The following is a 24256-nucleotide window of genomic DNA, read 5'->3' on the forward strand; positions in this document are numbered from 1 at the left end:
ATCAAGAATATATATACTTTATATGGTCGGAAACGCTTCCTTCTGCCTGTTACATACTTTTCAACGAATCTAGTATACCCTTTTACTCTACGAGTAACGGGTATAAAAATAAAACCAACAAAAAGTGTGAAAAAAATCTTCTGGGACCCGGCTGAAATGATTTGCCATTTGGTTTTGCTACCGCTTCTCCCACTCCTGTGCAGCTAATAATTAGGGGTCTACGAAAAATATCAATCATTTTCCATCTATTCAAGGTTTTTCATACCGAGAACCATGCGGCGAATGACAAAGCAGGCAGGTTTTTAATAACCCGCAACGATTCATCAACTTACGAATGAATATGAATCCAGAAATTTTGTATAATTCTAGCCAATTCCTACCAATTAATCAAATTTGTTAATGATACAAAACTCGATGTCCGGCTGATATCTTTGCCAAACCAATTTGAAAATAATGAAGCCATTGCCAAAAGTAGATCATCATTCGTTTTGTTTGCAGCTCATCGAATGAGCCAGTCGGCAATCTACGATTATATAGAAATTTTGATGGTGATGGTGATGGGTGATGGGAAATGTGTTCTGTTCATTTCGATAATGGGCAATAATTAGACAGGCATTAGCATAATATCGATTCGGGGGGCAGATGATGATGAAGTGACTGTGGCTAGAGGAAATGAAAACATTGCCAGATGGCTTTTAATTTCCTGCCGGCAAAATGCGGCTAATAAAACCAAAAACCAAAAACTAAAGCCAACACATTTTGTGTCAATAGGCGGCATGTAAGCCCGCAGAGGAAAATGGGAAAGAAAAGAAAGGAAAAACTAAATAAACTTGCAGGCCCAAAGGGTGTTGAAATAAACACAAGCCATGAAATCCTTTTGGTGTACAGGATTTGCTGCGGCCAGGAGGCGATGAACTGATTAAATTGTTGACGGAATCGTTGCCAGCGATTCCCCGCAGGAAACTAATTCCGCCGGCCAACTGAGCAAGTTGCCCCTGAAGCTGCCATTGAACTTTATCGATAAGCATCAGGGTACAGGGAGAAGTTGGAAGGCGTTGGAAAAGTGGCAAAATCGAGGAAATACCAACTGCTGAAGGGAGATCCTTGGCTGGGCTAAAGGGAAATACATTTTTATGGACAATTTGGTTTTTATGTCAATTTACTGCTGTTTCCCCACTGAAAACGCAAGAAAATTCATGGAGTTACCAGACCAGTCCCGTCCCGACCAGACCCAATATCACTTCCATATCCCCCGGTACCCCGATATCGTATATACTTATATATATATATTTGTGCGTTTGGCCCCGCAGGACAAGTCGTGCGCACATTAAAATGGCCGTTGAGGGGCGCATCCCGCTGCTGTTCGTCTGATTGGTTGTATGTCCAGCATTTGACTTCATCTTTGGAGCGGGTGTTATTATGGCCGCCACTGCGACACGATGTGATAATTGCCAGCAGCAGCATCCAAACACCCGATACCACCAGCCTCTTCCACAAGGGAAACCCTTGGGGGAAGACCGGCAGCTGCCTTTAAGATTTCACCGGGGTTTAAGTTTTGCGCCGCCAGCTGACGATTCTGACGACTCTGACGACTCTTGGCGGGATTAGCCATTGAGCTGCTCATAAAGCAGCGACTAAACTGCGAAAAGCCCTTGTCTAGATACAACTTAAATTGAAAATGTTTATTGGGGTATTTGTAACAGAAGCTCAGATAGGGATAGGTTAATAAAAGTTGCTGGGTGTGCTATAAACTAAAACCATCACAGTTCGTGGCAGGTACTGAGTTGCATAACACTGCGTAATTTACACTATTGTGTACACAGCTAACAAACTCTCAAGGAAAAAAGTTTCGAGAGGAGGAAAAGGGTTGCTCAGAAAATTCCTCATATTAAAAAAACCAAAAAAACACGTAATAAAACTCTTTATACTATAGACAGCTTGAATATTGTGGTTTAAAGTATTGAAATATTTCAAAATGTAATGTATTTTTACTGCATCCTTAAGGAGAACCCATCCAATCTTTCGAAGAATCACTGGGTACTGCGAACTTTTGCTTCTTTATTTAATGCAATTTCAGTGGACAAGGCTTGCCAGCACTTCCGCTACCCCTTGTTCCAGATCCCATCCGCTTTTCTTTTCTGCTTTGCACTCGGCTTGTTCAGCATCTGTTTTTGATGCTGCACATAAAGCGGCGGAAGAACATTCAACATTTTTACTGTTTACATCTGTTGAGAGTTGCGGCTGCTTCTTCACTCTGCCACTTCCTCGGACCTCTCTTTCCACTTTCCACTTAGCTGCTGTCTCCCTCACTCGTTATGGACCTAATGTTTGCTGGGCGCGCTTTGTGCTTTAGCTTTTTATTAGGGCAGCATTTATAATTCATTTTGCGCTAATTTCGACTATATTGTTGATGGCAATTGTTGTTCGCCTCTCTTTCACCCATTACTTGGGCCCTCTCGCTCGCTCCTGGTGGCTCTTAGGCGTCATGTGTGTCAGCCATTTCTCATTTTTATGTGTGGCCATGTTGTAAAACCGAATTAATGCGATGTAGTCTCCTCCGCAGCAACACACCACAAACAACAACTGACAACAGTGTTGCATGCGCTGCTATATCTCACGCTTCATCACAGCTCTCTATCTCCTTCTCTATCTATTCCTATCGCCCCTCCCTTTCACTCTGCCTGGCCATTCGTGTATCTCGTTTGTCTAAGCTGAAATATGACTTCCTGGCAACACGTTTTTACATTTCCGTTTCCGCTGATTTAATGCCACAACTGAAATTATTACCATAAAAGTATGCTATGCTGACCGGGCAAAGCGAAAGAGACGGTGATACGATGATAGAGAGAGAGAAGCAGCCACTACATATATGGACAATTACACGCTACGGTTTACTGTGCCCGCTGGAAATTCCAAATAAATCTTTAACGATGCACTGGGACTGAATTCAGGGGAAAAGGGACTCACGTGTCAGTCCTCCAAAAGATTCTCTAGTTACATTTACCCAGTTTGCCAAGTACACTGGACAAAGAAGTGGATTAAAGGCAACAGGCTTTTATCACAACTTAAAAAATAGACATACTATGAATTTTAATATTTATATACTACTACTTACTATTAGTAAGTAATTTAACATGGTTTAAAACTTAAAAGCTGGCCCCAATAACTAGTTATTTTGAAAGTGCAATCATTTTTCTTCAGTGTATCTGTCCCGCAGCCGTCTCATCCTAACTTCAGTTGGTTGTCACGACGGGGTCCGCGTTTCTGTTGTCTCGCTGTGGCATTTTCCCCATCTATTTGTACGTCTGCTGTTTACTGAAGCGTTTTTGTCACATAATTCGCTGCGGCGAAGGACGCCAGCACCGCGACAGCCATAAAATGTTGCCACAACACGTAACCTGGCGAATACCGAGCACATTTTTCATAATTTGATACATCCATAATTACGTAATGCGTTGACAGCGTTTTAGCAAAGCACAAACAAGTGCTGCGATGCTGGGAAAACAATTTATGGGCAATGCTTTTTAAGAAAATTCGCTGGACAATTTAATGTGGAATTGTTTGCTAGGGTATTCATTGTTCGTATTGCGCTAGTTTATGGGCTGTTTTGGCAGCTGTTGGCTGATGAAAGATTTTTTTAATTAAAAACCATTTGCATTATTTTTTGCCTTCTTTTCTTTGCTTAAGTTATGCATTTGTGTGCCACAAAAACACTTTGCATTGAAATGCAAAATCATAAGAATGCGCGCTCATGATTGCATATTTCAACGCTTTTACCATAAACGAATAAAAGCTAGTTTTCGTAAAATAAATACTTAGAGAGATTTTTGCAATACGTTGGAAATTCAATTAAAGCAATATAAATTCTTCAATCATATCAATTCCGGGAAAAAACATTATCGATGCACATTCCTCAGAAAGAAAGGGTTATCCTATGGCGAAAGGCAACCATCGCTGAAAGAGCTGAAAACCGAAAAAGCTGAAAACATATCCCATGAAAATTGCAGATAGCTTGGCGTGGCTGAAACGGAAAAGTCAAACAAAAAACAATCCGCGGAGTTGAAAACCCGAACAAAAATTGCAGCAATGTAGCGCGCAGCAGAAACACGAAAAACAACTTACCAACGACCCAGGAAAATTGCGAAAGCGCGAGAAAGTGGTCCAAATATCCTCCAGCTATAAATTGCACATTAAATATTTAAATGCGGATTTAGCATTTGCTATTTGCTTTTTGCCATGGGAAATCTTTTAGCAGATTTGCATTAATCCGAGGACAATTACAGCCACTCGACAGCTGTTAACTGTAAATAATTCAGTTGAAATCATTACAATTGTAATTAAACCAATTGCATTGCCAATTATCAGCCAATAAACAACAATGGGCCGTGTCAAAACAAACAATGGGGCAATTATTAACGCAACGGAAAAATTCTCTAGCATCTGCAGGGATTGGAAAAATTGTGGAAAACTGCACAGGAGGCGGTGGCAACACATTTGTCATGACAGCGGCAACCAACTTCCCACCAAAGAAAAGGAGCAGGCAACAGCTGCTGCAAACAATTAAGATTCAGCCAAATGAATGAGTTATGTCTGCCACAGAGGCAGCAGATTGGGTTGCACTTAATTAACAAAGGCACAACTTTCCAAGCCTAGATGACCCAAGGACTTCAGGACTTCAGGACACCAGGACTCCGGCAATGGAGGTGGACAGATAGCAGTTAGTGGGCTAATGAAGTTGACAATTGGAAGGAAACTTTCCGACATCCAGAAACCGAGTTGGCAAGTGCTGGAGATTTTTATATTCATAAGCCACGAAACGATAATTATTTCAGGTAAAAAAATATTACCTTAAAGTATGGAAACATTTTGTACTATTTATTCAGCATACACCTTTATTGCATTCTTATCAGTCCTAATAGTTACATTAACAATGATTTCAACACTATACAGGGTATCTAGCTAGCGAGCAATGTAGCAACATTTTGTATGCAATTTTAATCCTTGGCTTCCCAAGTTTATAACATTCTTGAGCGTATCTTATTATCTCGCGAATTCCCGCCAGCCAGGGAACCAGTGTAGCATGGCCATGGTCTGGGAAAGCCCTCAGCTGCCTAATTCAGCCACGTAGCTGGGCATTCATAAATCTGTTGCATAAACTTTGGCGCAAAGGCCAGGCTGTTAGCTGAAATCATGGCCAGGCAGGCAGCAGGAGCGCTGGGGCAGGACCAGCGCATTAACATGACCCCATGAAAGATGCATGAGCCGCACAACAATGGGGCAGCCGGTTACCCAGTCAGTCAGTCAGGAGCCTCCGGGTGTTGAAGGCTCGGGAAAATCCCCATGCTCGTTTCGAGGGCCCCAGCACGTCACAATATTTTATGCGATTATAATAAACTAAACTCTATAAAGTTGTCATATTCAATTCCCGACCCATGCAACGGCATAAATTAGGCTTACTGGATGGAAAATGGGTGTTGGGTGAGGGGTGAGGGGGGTTTGTAGCTTAGGCCAACTAAAGCTGCAGTTGCGTGCCATGCAAACACATTCACATCGATTGATCGATCGCTGCCACATGAAAATGTCAGCACAATTAAGCTCACTGAATCAATTTACGCCCCAGCTGTTTGCCACTGGAAAGTGTGCTCTTGTGACTGGGAAAACAGGGAGCGGTTTGGGTGGTTGGTCGGAAAATTCTAGGGGACTGGCAGCTACACGCAAAATTTGGTGTTCCCAGTAAGCCTTTAAGACCTGTTAATTGAATGCTTATCGATTAACAAAGAACCAGTGTTAATTCCACGAGGCCACAATAGAAATAATGGGCCCCTAGCTAAGCCTGCTCTATATTAAGCCTACTCTTAAAGTGTGTAATTAAATGGGAGTGAAGTTGTAGTGTTGATGTTGATTTCCACATAAGATAGACAAATTATGTGTAGCTGTGATTAAAAGGTTGCGTGCTGGCTCCTACTCCCTTATATGAGATGAAAAAGGTTGCCTAACTTCATTTGGACGCTCTAGCTTTTAATTGTCCCACCGCACAAAACACCCTTCAAGACCAAGTGACTGCGGAGGGCACCGGCAGAAATACTGCTTATAAAGGCATAAAATATGAGCACGTCTCGGCCAGGATGCTGTCCCAGCAGGACATCGGCAGCCCCAGCATAATTAAAGTCGCCGACAAGCCATGAAAGACGGTGTACGGGACAAAGAGGTTACCTCTACGCTCTACATTCTGGGCCGTATGATTAATGGCATTAATAAATTCGACACCGTAATTGTGTATTCCGAAAGCGACTCATAAAAGTCAAATTTCAACTGGTTAGGCTGCACATTGCGCATACGCAGCGTTGGCCAAGAGGTAAAACATTCAATTAGTGCGACAGGCAGCGCAGGATGGCAACCACCAGCAGCAGCAGCAGCAGCAGCGGCAGCAGCAGGATCCAACAGCATCATCAAAAACGCATCAAGCTCATTAGGGGAATGAAAAAGGGCGACAGGAGGAAGCACGTAAGGGGGTATGCACTGGGAAAAAGTGGCCAAAAGCGTAACTAGAATATCAAACCAGAAGTTGCACTTCAACATAAGAAATGTAGTTTCTAAAATAGCACTCTTAGTAACAGGAAGTAACAAGCTACATTTTCTTAGCTAAGTTTAGCGTATAACACAAAATCAAATTTCTAAATTTTCTGAAGTGTAGAAGGAGGCAGTTGCTCTGTCATTTTATGGTTGCTGCGACACGGAAGTGGCTGCGTCCTTTTGCCGCCCTGCTGCCACAGTTGCCACTGCCTTTTGTTTACATTCCGTTTCGTTTTTCGCCTGAAATGAGCTCTAAATGACAAGGCGGGCAGGCGGCAATAGCAGGCAGGACCCACTGGCAGGAGTAAAAACAGCAGCAGGCGCACAAGGACGAAAAATGCGACAAACTGTGCCAAGCAATTTTCAGCTTGAATCGCTTGTGCTCATAGTTCTTGTGTGTGTGTGTTTGTGTGTGCGTGGGGCAATTTGCTGCAAGTGTCGCCCAAACGCATTTTGCAGTTGTTGCATTAAGCCAGAAGGCGGCAACAGCGATTACGGTATTATCATTGTCATAATCATAAAAACATATTGCAATGACAGCGGCATGGGGACGTTGAAACGGAAGGAAGCGCAAATTGAGAGGGGTATTGTGTAGGGATTTGAGGCTCGTGTGGAATTCCCAGTGCTAGTTACATTCCCAAAGTGCTTATCTCTCGAGTTTATCTAAGGCATCTTCAAGGTAATTGGATTTTATAAGTACAGAAATATTTGGCAAATCATTACAAGAGTCTTAAAAGCCAAGGCAAACGTTGTTACCTCTGCTGTGAGCCCTTCTCTGCGCTTCTCACTTCAAGCAGCTAAGCGAACAATCCGATTTGTTTACCGCGCTTAATCGATCAGCGGCCTGCATCTCGAAAATCCAAGTGTTCTAAGCCGCAGATTTTACGCTGCGGCATCTCCTGACTGCCGCATCCTGGCAGCATCATTGGAGCACTTCAGCCTGCTTGTCGCAAGTGTCGCTTACCATTTTGTTATGGTGCCCAGGGGGGATTTTTTTATGCCCTCGCTATCTGGCTGCCGGATATAAAAGCAACAACAGATTGCATAGCAATAAACGAGGATGTCGACATGTATGAATATACGCCAGCTCATGTGTGTGCGTGTGTAAGTTTGTGTGTGTTTCATGCCACAAAAGACAACGCTAAGTGGCCTGGGGCGCAATTTTAGCCATTGGCGCTCGTTAAATTTGCATGTGCATGCCTTTACATGTGTGTGTGTGTGTGGCATGTGGATAAGGACGTGTAAGTGCGAGTGTGTGAGTGTGGCAGTGAGCAAAGTAAACGCGCAACAGTCTCCGAAAACGATTTGCGGTCTTTGGCTGTCTTCGAAAGCGTTCTTTTTTGCCACTCGCGGCAAGGAAGCGAGCCAGCCTTCATTTGGCATGCAGCAAACGTGTCAAGGACAAGTCGGATGCAACCACCGACTCGACACACAGACACCCACCCCCCCGTTCAACCACCACCCCTTGAATTTCTTAACAGCACAGGTGGAAAAATATAAACAAAATGTACGGTAGATTTCAGTTTCGATCGGATTCAAGTTATGCCAAGTATGCTTTAGAAACTATTTACTGATTACTATTCCTATACTCTCAACGTTAAATAATAATTTAATTTAGATTTAAAAGAAGAGATAGTACGAAAGATTCTTAAAACTCGATGCACTTTGGAGATTTATGTTGAATGTGAAGTTGATGAGTAAGTTGAAGTATGTAACTAAAATATTTAAATAAAAACAAATAATTCTGACAAATTGACAAGATTTTCTCACTGTGCACACCGCAATTCTCCGGCTGACGTAGCTGAAATTGAAATTGCCCATGCGAGGCAGACAATTGACAGGATGGCAGCGCGAAATTATTCATCACGTTGTGCGTCTCTAATATTTATTTAAAATTTTACTTTGATTAAAATGCGCGTGCCAAGTAGTTCCCAGGGAGTCAACAAAGGGCGTGCACAAGGAACCATGAACCAAAAAAAAAACGGCGAAGAATGTTAATTTAGAATCTAGATGAATTAAACAGCAGCGGGAAAAGTGCTCGAAATGAAAGTGAAAAGTGGCAGTGGAGAAAGTAAGTTGAGTAAAGAGCCAGAACGTTTTGTAATTAAAACTTGCCGGGCGCACTTGCACAAGTTGATTATGCGGCACAAAGAGCGTTATCCCCAAGCCCCCAAACCTCCAAACCCCACAATTCCCATTACCACCCACTTTTTTCCATTCCGGCAAGAGAATGCTGTCAAAATCATAATCTGCGGCCAGGGGTTTTTTTTTTTGGGCACAAAAGAACGACACGGCCGTTGACAGTTTTCGACGCTCCAGAATGCCAAACCAGCATCATCATCATACCTTTGGCTGGCCGGGATTATGGATGCAGCCTTCAAAGCTCTTGGTGATGCGGATATTACCGCATGATTGGAAGCCGCTAACCGACAATGCAGGGGCTTTGTGCAGGCAATTAACACAAGCCCACAATGAGTACCGATTGCAGGTTACCCCCATGGCTGGGTAAAATCCGAAATCGTGGGAGAAATCCAAAAAGCAAGCGCCGGTTCAAGTGCCAATCAAATTTGGGACTTCCATTATCTTTCCTGATGAATTTCGTAGCCCTTTTGTTGGCTTGATTAAATTACTTTTCGTTATTTGCCAAATAAGAGCCAAAAAGGGGCTTGGGGTACGGCAAAGGCAACGGCAACGGCAGGGACAACGGCTGGCTTACACATTTAATAAGTTTATTAAAAGGCAAAAATAAAAAAAAATGATATAAATAAAAATATCAAGCAGAGAACGGCAAAAGGCGAAAGGCAAAAGCGGGTTATTATGGCAACAAGAGCGAGCAAAATCTTATCTAACAAGGAGTATCCTGCGACTCAGATCTCAATCCCTTTTTTATTGCTCTCTCTCTCTCTCTATCTCTCTCCCTTTTGCACCTGCCACCTGGCCAAAGTTGGGCGACATAATTGCTGATTTAAGGTGCTGCCTTACCGGTTGCTTTTCCCTGATTTCACCCCCCCGAATCCCAACCACCCCACATCCCTTGGCTTCTGTCAGGCATTCAGGCAAACACATTGCTTACATATTTCATTTTCTGAGCGCACGCCAAGAATGCCAACAACTTTGAGTTGTGCAAACAAAGCCAATGGCTTGGCCATAGTCCTCCTCTGGAAATCCTGCTGGAAAACCCCGCTGAAAACCCCACTACTTTCTGCCAACCACCGCCCACCGCCCACTTTCCAGACCGTGTGTCATTCGTGTGGTAACCTCGATTCCGTTTTAAGCCCAAGCTGCGTCCGTTGCAGGGAGATGCGAATGCGAAAGACCAGAATGCAACAGAGTCCCCACTACTGCCTCGCCCCAATGCACTGTAAAAAATTGTATGTAAAACGGGAAATTTGGCTAAAAATATACTGTTTATTCTGTTTCGATTGACATGTAGTTGCACAGGAAATTACCTTAAAATAAGAAGTTGGGAACGCAGTTTTATAGTTGCTTGTTAGGAATATACAACGTTTTTCTTCCAAGTGCATTTAGCTTTAAGTTTCCATGGAAGCCGGAAACTGTGACCGCGATACCAACATCCCAAACCCCCCAGATCAACGCTTTGATCTTACAGCTTCTGCTGCCTTCTGTGTTTGTTGTGCGGTCAACTTGGAGCCCCGGGGCTTCCAGGAAAAGGAGCAGGAGCAGCAGCCGCTGCAGGAAAAGGCGCCGTTCAACTCGGTGGTCAACTAGACAAAGGCTTAAGGTCCTTAAGCGGGATTATTACTTCACGTGTTGTGGGGCGAGAATGCTTCTGTGCTGCTGGGAGTTGGCAAAAGGTTATTACGACATAGTTAGGAAAAACCACGGAGGTCCGGAGCTGTGCAGTTAGAGCTTTCTGTAGCCAACAGGCGCTAGGGGACATAACAGAACACTTATCGAATAAACGTCAATAAAGCACTTCTTGGTAATGGAATGCCAATATATGCTAGTAAGGAAAGTAAGGCACTGGATAAAAACAAGAAAAATCATGTTAGTACTAATATAACAACTTCTAGTGGCAGTCGCAGGAATGTTTTCCTTAAGGAAGCTTTAAGACGCAATAAGACACTCTCGACAGCTAATAACAAGTACTAATAACATTTTAATCCACTTAAATCCCCACTATTATGAACCTGCTAATTGAAGTACCTTTTTGTTACCTTTGTGGGGGCCCAACCCATTTCAAGATTTAAGCGCTTCTCGTGAGAATTTCACGCAATCAAAGCGCTTAGCCCGCACACTCTTCTTCGAAATAGCCCTCCATTAGCATAGAAATTGGGACTGCTCCTTGATTTGGGTTTGGCTAAGGTCCTTTACCGGTCCTCTGCGATGGCCCAAAAGCGGGGCGCGAGTCAGAGTCTGACAGCTGTCGACCGGGATTGTCGCATGTGTTGACGGATTAAGGAAGCTGGCTGTCTTTTAAGCTAATTTGGTTGGGCGGATATCTTAGCTGTGGCAATGTTTTGGGAATTAAGTGAAAACAAATTGTGCCAACTAATTTAATTTCCACTCAATCAAAGTGCCGGCGGACGTGCCGAGCTGCCAGGATGCAACACTTGCAAGGATGCAACAGCGGATAACTCAATTGTCCCTTGTGGAATTTGCCTGCCAAAGAGGCCGCTCCACAAGTTTGTCCTATCGATTTGTTTGAAATTATATTTGAAAAGTTGAAAACTCAATTTCGCCCAGGCGCTTTATGCTACCACCGTGCTCCTGTAAGCAGCCTCGCACTCGCACTCGAAAAATAACAAACAACGAGGACAACTTTGGCGGATTCCTGGGGCCAAATGCAACAGCCAAGAAGTTGAGAAGCCCCTGGCCTCTGGCTTCTGGTCTCTGGCCTCCGAGTGACCTCAGTGAAAGAAACTTTGCCCTGCCAGTGAATGTGAGCATTTAGTTTTAAATAACATCAAGTTAACTTCGGGCATCTGGGGGTAGACGGAAACATACTCTAGAAAATTGTGAACAAAGTGCAATGATAAATGCTAACTTAACCAAATCAAGGTAGGTATTTGAGTCAAGAATTATGCCTTAATTATGCTATAATTTAAAAATATAGAAAGGATTTTTCTTGGCCTAAATAAGTTCTATGCGAGTATATACCTCCTCTTATTAATATTGTTATGGCTCCCGCTTTCCAACCCAAAAGGCTATCTCCAAAATGATTTCGCTCATCAATATTGTATCAAGTTTCGCCTTACCAAATGTCAGTCAAATTAAAATGCCCTGGGTCGAGGTAGAAAAAGGTCAAGAAAATCTCTGAATAGGGACTACGAAAAGCCAAGAGATGGAAATATAGAAAAGGCGATGGCGAGCGAAGCTCAAGTGGCAGAGCCATGAGCCATAAGCAAATCATGCCGTAACATAATGAGGCAACATAACAGAGTGGAACAGGACAAAGGAAGGACATCGGGCACCGGCAGGAGCATCGCGCAGGAAGCAACTGCCACAAGCAAATTGCATCGCCAGTCGCCGGTTGCCAGTTAACGGATGCGAAATTAGTTTAAACTTGGCGGAAGCGAAGACGTCTACGAAGACTACACGGAACGAAAGTGTCTGCACTTAGTAAATACTTTATTTTGATTACTAGTTTTGAATATAAATGCAATAGGACCATTATTTCCATCATTTTGCACCAATTTCTGAGTACTTGTCTTTCTTTAAATGGATTTCTTATTACAACTTGGCTGAATATGGTCGTGATACTCAAACGATAACAGTTTTGCACCGCTTATTGGTAGCAATACTAACGAGTCCTAACGATTTTTGGCGGGCTTAGGAAAAATAATTTTTTTGTCAATTTTTGCTTTTTTGAAACGCTAATTTGGATCGTCAAATTTAGCAAAAAATTGCCCAAAAATAGAATTTTCCAATTTAAACACACATTGATTGGAAATTTATATACGATTTCAATGACATAATCCATTTCATATTTGGACTAATAATTCGGTTAAAAATTAAATAACTTTATAACGAAAATCGGAAAAAACGGGTTTGGCCAAAATTTCGATATTTAAGAAGCGTCTTTTTGTCATTACTTGGCCAAAAATGGTCGTGTACCTAAAATAATATCTGTTTTGTACAGCTAATTAGCCATGCAAACGATTTTTATCAGTTTTTTGCGGGTTTGGAAAAAATATTTTTTTTGTTAATTTTCAATTTTTTGGAATGGGGTAACATCGTCAAATTTTGCAAAAAATAGCCAAAAAAATATTTTTCCAATTGGAAATTTAATTACGATTTTAATGAGATATGTCATTCCATATTCGCACTATTATTACCAATAATGCGGTAAAAAAAACCGATATTTTTTATGGAAAATATTGTCAGGCTTTTGACTCAACTTCGATAAATATAAATATGCTAATTTTTTTATAAAATATAACCGCAAACCAAAGTTTATTAATTATTGTTTTATTATTGATAATAACCCCTATATTTTTGCAAGTGCTAACCAAGACTGTGGCTGCTTTGTTGCCTCTTGCAGATGCTGCACCTGACCGGAGACAAGTCCTGGCATTCCATGGAGGCAATGTAAGCATTCCGGGACAAACGCCGTCGACAGCACATTAAGGAGGAACAACTTGAAATTACCATAAAAACCGCAGAGGTCGGGCAGTGCGGAGTGCGGAGTGCAGGGAGCAGGGAGCGGGACGTGGCCAGAGCGGGAAGAGGGCGGAGCGGTTAAGGATGCGGTCGCTTAACAAGTCGGCGGGCGAGGAGGAGCTGACTGGCCTGAATGGCAACTCCAGCGACTCCATCTATACCATCAAGAACAAGTGGATCACCGACTGGTGAGTTGGCTCAATAGAATAAAGGCGCCTTTCAGAATAGTAATTTCGGTGTCAAAGCTTTTAGAAAGGGGAGAGCTTTAAGCAACATTGCCAGCATTGTCCGTGTAATATGATAATTTCTTTTAAAGATACATTTGCTTGGTAATATAATATTTATTTACTTTCCCATTTCCAGGAGCCTGCGAAGGGAGCGGGATAAGCTGTGCAGCTTCCTTTTCAAGCGAGTCCTGACCCACACGGAGTGCAAACGCCTGCTGGAGGCGGCCAAGATCTATGGCGAGAGCAGTGACTTCAATTCCTGGCCGGTCAATGAGCAGCTGCAGTGGTACAGGAACTTCGATGTGAACAATACCAACCTGCTGCTGGCTGTTAGAAATCAATCCTCTGATGGCGGCTCCACCATGTCGGGATCCAATTCCGACTCGGAGATCCTTGGTCCTGTTCTGCCACCATTTGCCCTGTGGCAGACGATCCTGATAGCCATCTGTCTGGCCATCTGCATCATTCTGACGGTGGGCGGTAATATCCTGGTGCTACTGGCCTTCATCGTGGACAGGAATATTCGGCAGCCCAGCAACTACTTTATTGCCTCCCTGGCAGCCACGGATATGCTGATAGGTAACCACTAACTACTAACCTATAAGTTTAATATCTTTTATTAAATTTAACCGTTATTTCAGGAACCGTTTCGATGCCCTTCTACACGATATACGTGCTCAAGGGCTACTGGGACCTGGGTCCGATGCTCTGCGATCTGTGGCTCTCCGTGGACTACACGGTCTGTCTGGTGTCCCAATACACGGTGCTGCTGATCACGATAGATCGCTACTGCTCCGTGAAGATTGCCGCCAAGTACCGGAGTTGGAGGACAAGAACCAGAGTGATTTATATGGTCACAATCACTTGGATCATTCCCGCTCTGCTCTTCTTCATCTCGATCTTTGGATGGGAGCACTTCACCGGCAAGCGGGATCTACTTCCCGGCCAGTGTGCCGTTCAGTTTCTGAAGGATCCGATCTTCAACACGGCCCTAATCATTGGCTACTATTGGACTACGCTGATTGTGCTTTTTGTTTTATATGCGGGGATCTACAAAACAGCCTACGATATGCAGAAGCGCAGTGAGGCGAAGCAACGGAAAATGCAATCCATGGTGGCCCTGAGTGCTGGAGCCATGTCCGGAATGGCAGGACATGCAGCTGGCATTGGTGTGATTGAGGAGAAAATCCTGAAGACCAAAGTGGAACTGGCGGGCGATCAAACCGATTTGGATAGTGCCTGTACCACAGTGATCAAGAGGTTGAGTGGTTCGGGTCAGGCGAATCCTCTGGCCGTCGCCACGGAGGAGGTGGAGAAGATGACACCGGAACAGAGGAGAGCGTCCGCAGCCAAAATCCAGGAGGAGGCGAAAAAACGCGAGGCAGCCGTGGACGCGGAAAAGAGCGAGAGATCCAGCAGTCCGGCCTTCGATTCCGATGAGGAATCATCCGTCAACCAGGCTCAGCAGCTGATCACCCAGCAGAAGTTGAACAACATGCGGAAGCGATCGTCGATTGGTCTGGTCTTTGGGGCACAGGCCGCCCTGCTGGCCACACGGGGCAAAGGTAACTTGCAGAAGAGCACCACCAACTCCAAGTCCATCGAGGCCATGCACCAGTACCACCACCACCAACAGCACCACCACCACAGCCAGAGTCCGTTGCAGCGGGCGCAGAGCAAGGAAGAGGTGCGCTCCCTGCACCACCAGAACCAGCAGCATCCGCACCACCAGCACCACCAAAACCAGCCGAACCCACCGCTGGACAGGCCCAAGCGCACATCCTGCTCCACCCTGTCCCAGATAGCCGAGCATGATCGTTTGGTCGACCTGTCCGCTCCTCCAACACTACTCCACGCCAGTGATCCCCTCTCTCCCGTGGACTTGGCCCCCATCGAAGTGCCCAGTGATGAAGTGCATCAGAGTCTGGTGCAAACCATATTGCCACCTCCCGACGCCTTTCAGTGCCCCAGTACCCCGATCTCCGATGACTTCTCCGATCGCCCCTTTGGCAATAGTTCGGGTAACAGCGAGCTGGCCCTGACCTATGACCTAATGACGAACTCGGAGCTGCGGTACATGGACGAGAGCTCTGCCATGCTGGCCAGTGTGACGGCCAACTCCACGACCTCCCCGAATGACAGTGTCCAGGGGAAACCACCAGTCCTGCCTCCGCCACCGCCCGCACGTCGAAATCCACCAAAACCGAACCTGAACCAGAACCAGAGCCTAAGTCAAACTCCCAGCCAGAACCAGAGTCCCAGCCAAAGCCTGAGCCTCAACCTGAATCCGAATCACAACCAGAGTCAGAGTCAAAGTCAAAGTCAGAGTCAAAGTATCGAGGAGGCGGTGGCCATTGAAAAACGTCTTCTCGTCTCGTACACAGGCATCGAGGACTTTGCCAAGGTGAGGCGGGAGAGCTGCATCGAGGCCATCTGCCTGCTGGATGTGCCCGGAAAGATAACTGCGGACTGTCCCCATCGCCGGGCCTCCAGTCCCATGGAAACCAGCAGCAAGGATGCCATACTCTATTCCCCGATGCCACCAATGCCACTCTCACCCAAGGTCAAGACTTCAACGCCCCAAACGGGAACGCCGCAACCGGCGACGGCAGCACCGCCTCCGGTGCCACTGGAACGGATCGAGGAGCGAGAAACCTCGGACAGTAATACCAACAAGATGCCCTCCACCTCGGGCACCACCAGCAGTACGGGCGGTGTCGGCGGAGGCGGGGATCAAGATGGTGGTGGTTGCGCCACCAAGAAAAATCCGGAGCAGGACGATGGCAACAGGGAGGAGAAGAGTTTGGCGGCCAGCCGAAACTCCAGCAAAAGGGCATTCATCCATTCCATAGGAAAGCACTTCAAGAGCAAGAAGGCTCTACCCCTGATCCTTGGAGTGGGTGGAAGGCAGAAGTCCAAGTCGGAGAACCGTGCCCGCAAAGCGTTTCGCACGATCTCGTTCATTTTGGGCTGCTTCGTGGCCTGCTGGACACCCTACCATGTGCTGGCCCTCGTCGAGGGATTCTGCCGGCATCCGCCCTGCATCAATGAGCACCTCTACATGTTCTCGTACTTCCTCTGCTACGCCAACAGCCCGATGAATCCTTTTTGCTACGCTCTGGCCAATCAGCAGTTCAAGAAGACCTTTACGCGCATCCTCAAGGGGGATCTGCACATGACCTAAGTTGGTTTTGGCAGCTGAAGTGGTTCCGTTGCTGGTGGTTGAGCTGAATCCCTGATGGATTTCCATTTGGCACTGCACTTGCGCAAAGGACCAGACACTTGTGAGCCCCGAGAGCCTGGCGCCTTTCAAAATCTCTGTTCCCAAAAACCCTTTCAAACTCCTTAGGCCCATAAGTTTTCTATACAAAATCACCTAGAAAAGTGCTCCGCTAAATGGAAAATCCGCGGGGTTTTCGACCACCAGCAAAGTATTAGAATCAATCACTTATTAAATTCAAAATTTAATCGGTGGACGGACAGGGAAGAGTTATCTGTAAGTAGCCAAAGGTGTGTGCAATAGTTAGAATCGTTGGGGGGGAATACAAGCTATCCGGTTTGGGGATACATATAGGTCTAGAGTGGCACTAAGCGGGGCGAAATGTTTTAGACAATAAATATTTTAATGTTAATAACCAATCTATGATAACCATGCAAAGTATATAATATGATAGCTAATAAAATAAAATAGGCATAAGATATACACATTAACCGAGACTAGAAATGAGCCCACAAACCAAAACTCTTAAACATATCCCAAATATAGAAGAATACGTCTTTTGTTGTTCCGCAGATATCAATGAAAATCAGACATATGAATGGTGTAGGCAATAAGAAAACCAACCCTTTGAGGGATATACAAGTCGAAACCCTTTCGACGGCGACACTTTGTCGAAAACTAAACCTAATTATGATTTCGAAGGTTCGTAAAAACTTTTTTCACGTCGTTTTCTAGATTATAGTTTTCTTAGGTTTTAGAACTTAGAGCATTGCTAAAATATTAACTGTGTTCAAACATTTTCGACAAAGGGTCGCCGTCGTGGGGTTAAGCAGTTCGATGTCAATCCTGCAGCAGATATACGATTTTAATAAAACACTAAACCCAGCATACATGCCCGCGTAATTGTCTATGGATATAGGCCAGACAAGTTCAAGAGTTTTGTTTGAATATTCATGAGTGTAGAGCATACGATGATACATACATATAGCTACATAGATGTCAATTTTTGCGCAAGCCAGCAACTATACTTATACGGATATATAGACGTCTCCTTAGCGCCTTTGCCAAGTTGCCTAACTGAGTTCACTCTCATTCTGATAATCTCTGTCCTCGGTTGAAGTACTTTGTTATTTGTTAACCGTTTCGTTAACCGTTTCGTTAGCCGATTCGTTAACCGATTCGATTCGTTTTCCAGTGAGTAATGTGCTAAAAAAGTTTTTGCCTTTGTTGAACGTTTCCTTTTAGCACGTAAGTGATAAGTGTAACAATAACTAAAATTATTACTGAATAAATAAATGAATGAATAATTGCATTTTGAATGACACAGGGAATAAATCGTCGTTTCTCGACAACATGATTTTATTTTTAAAAGTGTAGCGACTTTCTTTTCAACACAGTTTAAATTGTTGTTCATAAAATTTATTTGAGTTCTAGCCCAGAGATATTTTTCTTTTAATATACTTTCCTTAATATAATTTTCGAAAACGAGAACAACCGAAGTGTATGCAGTGTTGGTTAATGCCAACCCGAGCTAACTTTGAAATTAAATTCAAAGTGAAATGGAAAACAAGGCACAATAAGTGCGAGTGTCAATCGCCACGCGTAGTCCACGATCCGCAGTCGAAGTGTTCGGTGGTGTCCCAGGTGCAGCACCAGTTCCTGCTCCCCATACCATCACTTCCCATTCCACTTCCGCGGCAATCCAACGTCAGCTCTAGTTAACCCACTTACGCTGAGTTCCGATCGAAGTCCAGCGATTTGAATATCCACAACCTTTGGTGACCCGAACGCCTGCTCGACATGGAGATCATACTGCGACTGCTGGCCTTCATACTGAATGCCTTTGGCGTGCTCGTGAACAAGATACTGGATTTGGTATTGACCCGTCAGAAACCCAAATTTTCGGGCATTCGTAATCCCCTCCTGAAGAAGTCCGTCGTTGAACTGGTCACCCAATTGCGACGCGGCGAGGTGAGTCTCCAAGTCCAATCGCGTCATTCGTCGTCTGTGGCATTTGCAAGTCATATATGTTGGGGTTCGATTCCAGATCACCTCTGTGGAGTTGGTTACCGCCTATATAGCACGTGTGCAGGAAGTGAATCCTTCTCTGAATGCCGTTGTCGAGGATCGATTCGAGGCTGCCCTGCAGGACGCAAGACTGGCGGATCAGCTCATCGCGAAGGCGAGCTCTGAGTTCGATCGGGTGGCTCTGTACACCAAGTATCCCATTCTGGGTGTACCCTTCACGGTCAAGGAGTCATGTGGTCTTAAAGGTATGTTTCAGAAACCTAAAATCACTATAAATATAGCAGAAACTTACATTATTCACTGGCTTACAGGATTATCCTTTGCTGTGGGCAGTCTGGCACGCAGAAATATGAAAGCCCCCCAGGATGGCGATGTGGTGGAGCTGGTGCGAGCTGCTGGTGGCATACCCCTTTTGGTGTCCGCCAATCCAGAGTTTTGCATGAGTTTCGAAACCAGCAATAATATCCAAGGACGTTGCCTGAATCCGTACGATCTGCAAAGGACTTCCGCCGGATCTTCGGGCGGCGAGGCAACGTTGAATGGTTGTGGTGCCACCACCTTTGGCGTGGGTTCCGATATCAGCGGTTCCATTCGCCTGCCGGCCTTGTTTTGCGGCGTCTTTGGCCACAAGCCCACCGGCGGTCTGACGTCGGTCAAGGGTCACTTTCCCTACTCGCTGACGGACAAGAAGTTCCCCCAGATGCTGCAGATCGGTCCAATCACCAGATTCGCCAGGGATTTGCCCTTGCTATTGGAAATAATGGCGGGCGATAACAAGCACAAGCTAAAAATGTCTGAACCAATTGCTCTGAAGGACATGAAGGTGGAGTTTTCCCTGCAAAAGAAATATTTAAAAGTAAAATCTTACTTTCGCTTAGGTATACTATGCCTTTGGATACTCCGGTTTCAACTGCCTCACCCATCCCGTGGTGGACTTTGACATCAAACTGGCCATCACCAAAGCGGTCACGTGCTTGGAACGAGGAGGAGTTCAGGCCAAGAAGGTGGGTAAATCATTGTGGATTTTCTCGACCTAATGTCATTTCCCAATCAGTTGGATCTGAAATTCCTGAGCAATTCTCTGGAGATTGCCCTGGTTTCCCTGGTGGACTTGAAGGGTCTGCCCAGTATCGTAACCCAGCGGGCGGATCGCGATCCCTCGATGCGTTTGCTGATGGTGGAACTGTTCAACAGCATCATAGGTCACTCCATCTTCACCAAAGAGGCCATGGTTCTAGAGGTGATGAAGCGTTTCAATGGCCTTATGGCCAGTGGAAACATGGAAGAATACCGGTTGGAGGCCGAGAAAATCAAAAGCCATTTGAATGTAAGCAAAGTAAATCACTCTTGAAGCTATACTGACCATCGAAATACCATGACAGCAACTGCTTGGCACTCAAGGAGTCCTCATCCTGCCCACCTTTCACACGAGCGCCCTCTGTTTCCACACCTCGCTGTTGAACGTGACGGGGATCGACAATCTGCTGCTCTTCAACGTCCTTGGCCTGCCCGCCACCCACGTGCCCATGGGCATGAATCAGCGGGGAATGCCCATAGGGTTGCAGGTGGTTGCCGCCCAGTACCAGGACAAGCTCTGCCTGAAGGTCGCCGCCGAACTGGAGGCCGTTTTTCACGGCTGGGTGCCACCGGTGCCACATGACACATGAAACACCAAGCGGAGATCGAGGATCCCTGCTCTTCTATCCATTTAAGGTTCAAGGTTAAATTTCGTTTAAACTTCTAGTAGTGTTGTGAAGATTAAAGTGAAATTCGTTTAATACATGGCCATACATTTCTGTTTATATTGGAGTGTCTGTTTGGATTACAATATAGTCGGCTGCAATTTCAATAATAATAGTTAAGTGATCAAAATAACTAGGCATTTTGGTGTAAAGTTACACTTAAATTGACCTGAAACAATGATATTGATGTTCACTTGAAAAATGAGCACTCTGCGAATCGATAGAATCTCCCCCATCTATCGTCACTTAGGATGAAAACCTCGAAAATCTTCGTATTTGTCCTGCTATCCTTGTTCTTAACTCCATTGAACTAGGTTAACTTTTCGGTTACTACATTAAGATAATGTGCGTCAGTTAATTTTCCCTCGCAGACTGACAAATCTATGGAAAACCACATTGAATTTCCGTAAGTGCTTTAAATTTGTAAGTATTGTTGTCCTCAAGGACAAACCAGGAATCTATCGCATAGGGAGAAATCCAAGTGGATTCTGATCAAGATGGGAGGGTGCGGAGGACTCCAACTCTGTATCTGAAGAGGAGAACTTTGAAGATGCCGGGTAAAACCTAAAAATATGAGTCCACAAACGGTTCAATCCATATATAAGATATCAACTCTACTCTACTCTTCATAATATTATTATACTATTATTTTTATTTAATATTATATATTATTATATTATTATATATATATATAATTTATATAATACTCAATATACATACATATATGTACATATATGATTTGACTTTTGGTTATATGTTTTTTGTCATCTTTGAAAGAACTTTCTCAAGGAATTTAAAAAGTTCTCATAAGTTAATGCTAATACATTTAACAAATGCCTTACAAAAGCACAAAGCAGTTTTCGCAATAATCTCATTCCACTGTTCGTCACAATAATGAAAACGAGCTATCGTTACGTTTAATGACTTAAGTGGTAAGCTCAAATCTCGAAATACGAACGTTACGTTTACGTTTCGCACAAACTCTCTTAATCTTGAGACCCTTCCACCTTATCACACCCTTCCCTACCCCATAAAAATATTCATACATATATATATATATATATATATTTATACATCGGCGAATTTAACTCTCTGCTCTCCAATTTCACAGACTCGATCGGTCGGTTTGTTTTCAGTTCATTTCATTCTCGCTACGAACGGCCGCTCATTCGGTTCTAGTGCGCAATGGAAATATTTCTGAGGCTGCTCGTGGTTTTAGTGAAGTTTGTGGCTTTGTGCGTATGCCCGCTCCTGGAGGCCTTTGTTTATCCGCCCAAATCCAGGAGGACCCTCATCCCCCCAATCAGGAGTCGCCTGCTCACCCTCAGCGTTCAGGAGCTGCGCAGACGCCTTCAGTCTCGCCAGGTAAACATTTTGTATTCACACTGGGCAGGCGCTTCGTGTTGCAAAGATTCTGGTGAAGTTTGTGGGAACCTCCAAAGTCCATCCTTTCAGTTCTCGAGAATACTATCTAATTTCACAGGTTTTAGTTCAAGCTACAAATGTGAATCACGCAATTAAAAACATATTACCTTATTATTATAATTTGCTGTAGACTGCTGCAATAAATTCGCAAGATTTTCAGAGGTCACGTATTAACAAGCAATAAACCATATACAAAGTATATTGAAATTGACTAAATTATTCCATCGGCGTTATCAAAAAAGCAAAGTTAGTGGCGATAAGCCCGGCCCGGCGTCAGAATACCATAACAAGAATATCTAAAGCTTATCTATAGGGTATATATGGCAAACTATTTAGCTGTTATATTTTCTGATTTCAGTTGACATCGGCGGAGCTGGTGCGCACCTATATCGAACGTATCGAATCCGTTAATAAGCATCTAAATGCCCTAGTGGAATCTCGTTTTACGGCTGCCCTGGAGGAGGCCATTGAAACGGATGACCTCATAGCCAGTTGCCAAAGTGCAGCAGATGTGGAGAAGCTCTTCGCAGAACGTCCACTGCTGGGACTTCCCGTGACCATAAAAGAGTCATGTGCCCTCGAGGGCATGAGCTTTGCTGTGGGCAGTCTGTCCAGAAAGAATATCAAAGCCAAAGCCGATGGCGAGGCAGTGAAGCGTTTGAAGATAGCTGGAGCCATTCCTCTCCTGGTCTCGGCCACTCCGGAATATTGTTTCAGCATCGAGACGGACACCTTGTTGAATGGAAAATGCCTGAATCCCTACGATTCGGAACGGATACCGGGAGGAAGTTCTGGTGGAGAAGTAAGATGGTCGTCTTTTAGTTTTCTAATTTTAAGTTAATGTTTTAAACTATTTCCAGGGCTCTTTGAACGGGGCAGGCGCCTCTCTTTTCGGCATTGGCTCAGATATTGGTGGTTCGATTCGCATCCCCAGCTTGTATTGCGGCATCTTCGGGCACAAACCCAGTGGCGGAGTGTTCTCCGCCAAAGGACACTTTCCCAACTCATCGGATCCAAACATCGGACACTATTTTGTGGAGGGACCCATAAGCCGCTTCGCTGAGGATCTGTCCGAGTTGCTGCAAGTAATGGCGGGCAAGGAAAATGCATCCAAACTGCGATTGGATGAACCCGTCCAGCTGAATCAGATTAAAGTGCAGTATGCGCTGGGTTTTGAGGGCATCAACGGATGGATGCATGTGGCGGTGGATAAGGATATCAGGAATTCGATTTGCAATGCCACAACTCATTTAAAGAGCCTCGGCTTGGACGTGAAGAAAGCGAAACTACCCAATCTCGATAATTCAATGGAAATGGCTCTATCCGGAATCGCCGGACAGGATTTAATGGATTATCTTTTGCCGGATGAGAACCCAGAGGGTTCCGGCAAAGTGCGTGAGACGCTCTGGGAGATTGTCAAAAGTCTGCGGGGTCAATCGAATTACACTACCAACGCCCTGATCTTTGAACTCATGCGACGCACGGGTGCCTTTATGTCGAAATCGAAGCTCAATCAATATATGATGGAATCACGCGAATTGATCGGGGAGTTCGAGGTAAGTGGACTACTACTTAACACGCAAACTTAGCTTTTCTCACACAAAACAAGTGTTTTGTCATTAGCAAGTTTTGGTTTGCACTCTACTGAATCTCTACTTAAATAATTACTTTCATTACGTTGGCATTGCTCCTATAAAGAAGATCTGAACTCAATTATTGCGGCTCAACTTTAACATATGCTGTCTATCAATAAATGTATAATTTTTTTATTAATTCTAGATAAGTAATTAATCATGATGTAATTCTCGTTTCCTGTTTAGAATCTACTTGGCGATAACGGCGTGCTTCTGTTTCCAACTTTGAATTTGCCTGCTCCGAGGCACAAGTGGTCCATTCTATCACTCTGGGGCGTGGATTACACCCTGATGTTCAATGTACTCGGTCTGCCCGTCACCCATGTGCCAATGGGTCTGAATGAACGGGGACTTCCCATCGGGCTTTCTGTGATTGGGGCGCCAAATCAGGATCGATTGTGCCTCCGAGTGGCCCTGGAGTTGGAAAGAGCCTTCGGGGGATGGAAGCCACCAGTGCCGCACGACCTGGATGACTAAAATGTCTGGACAACAAAGACCCTAAGAAAGAACTCATATGCGTAATATTATCATATAATAATGAATGAATGGAATTTTTAAATAAAAACTAAGAAAAGGTTTGAGCCCGGGATAAAAGCGAATTTGTATATATACAATATGTCAAAAACGATTAGACATAGTGAAATGTCAACATGTTTCGAAACCAATCACCCATAGCAGGTCAAAAATTTAAACTTTATTATATACACATCTAAAAAAAATCCCATAGCTTATCTAAACTCCATTTGTCAACAATGGTGGCTATTGTTTATACATATTTTCAAA

The 24256-nt window shown here is 44.4% G+C and overlaps 3 protein-coding genes across 5 annotated transcripts in view; all 3 read left to right on the plus strand.

Moving 5' to 3' along the window:
• The window catches only part of LOC6536155, a 30758-nt gene extending 12807 nt beyond the window's left edge, over positions 1-17951 (plus strand). For 2 of the 3 annotated variants that reach the window (XM_015192111.2, XM_015192109.2), the window contains 3 exons: positions 13079-13385; positions 13561-14003; positions 14066-17951. In XM_015192111.2, coding sequence (XP_015047597.1) covers positions 13282-13385; positions 13561-14003; positions 14066-16608 — 3090 coding nt within the window. In that variant the 5' untranslated portion in view covers positions 13079-13281 and the 3' untranslated portion in view covers positions 16609-17951. The remainder of the gene's footprint in view (positions 1-13078; positions 13386-13560; positions 14004-14065) is intronic. The other variant, XM_039376325.1, reaches the window with a different exon arrangement.
• Positions 17952-18189: 238 nt separating this feature from the next.
• On the plus strand, positions 18190-20462 carry LOC6536156 (fatty-acid amide hydrolase 2). Its single transcript, XM_002096720.4, has 6 exons — positions 18190-18615; positions 18692-18917; positions 18984-19495; positions 19551-19676; positions 19727-19999; positions 20055-20462. Exons 1-6 carry the CDS (start codon positions 18445-18447, stop codon positions 20337-20339), a joined length of 1593 nt encoding a protein of 530 aa, XP_002096756.1. The 5' UTR covers positions 18190-18444; the 3' UTR covers positions 20340-20462.
• Positions 20463-21549: 1087 nt separating this feature from the next.
• Positions 21550-24062, plus strand: LOC6536157 (fatty-acid amide hydrolase 2-A). The gene is made up of 4 exons (XM_002096721.4): positions 21550-21779; positions 22198-22641; positions 22700-23395; positions 23660-24062. The coding sequence occupies exons 1-4, from the start codon at positions 21600-21602 to the stop codon at positions 23948-23950; spliced, it is 1611 nt and encodes a 536-aa protein (XP_002096757.1). The 5' UTR covers positions 21550-21599; the 3' UTR covers positions 23951-24062.
• The last annotated feature ends 194 nt before the right edge of the window (positions 24063-24256 follow it).

This window comes from Drosophila yakuba, chromosome 3R (genome assembly GCF_016746365.2).
Source record: "Drosophila yakuba strain Tai18E2 chromosome 3R, Prin_Dyak_Tai18E2_2.1, whole genome shotgun sequence".
In the NCBI taxonomy this organism is placed as follows: Eukaryota; Metazoa; Arthropoda; class Insecta; order Diptera; family Drosophilidae; genus Drosophila; species Drosophila yakuba.

Excerpts from the sequence above, each read along its gene's own strand:
- LOC6536156 (XM_002096720.4), top strand. The coding sequence starts at position 18,445 with ATGGAGATCATACTGCGACTGCTGGCCTTCATACTGAATGCCTTTGGC. Across the intron at positions 18,616-18,691 it reads CCCAATTGCGACGCGGCGAG|ATCACCTCTGTGGAGTTGGT; the intron begins GTGAGTCTCCAA and ends GTTCGATTCCAG. Across the intron at positions 19,496-19,550 it reads TTGCTCTGAAGGACATGAAG|GTATACTATGCCTTTGGATA; the intron begins GTGGAGTTTTCC and ends ACTTTCGCTTAG.
- LOC6536157 (XM_002096721.4), top strand. The coding sequence starts at position 21,600 with ATGGAAATATTTCTGAGGCTGCTCGTGGTTTTAGTGAAGTTTGTGGCT. Across the intron at positions 22,642-22,699 it reads GAGGAAGTTCTGGTGGAGAA|GGCTCTTTGAACGGGGCAGG; the intron begins GTAAGATGGTCG and ends AACTATTTCCAG. Across the intron at positions 23,396-23,659 it reads AATTGATCGGGGAGTTCGAG|AATCTACTTGGCGATAACGG; the intron begins GTAAGTGGACTA and ends TTTCCTGTTTAG.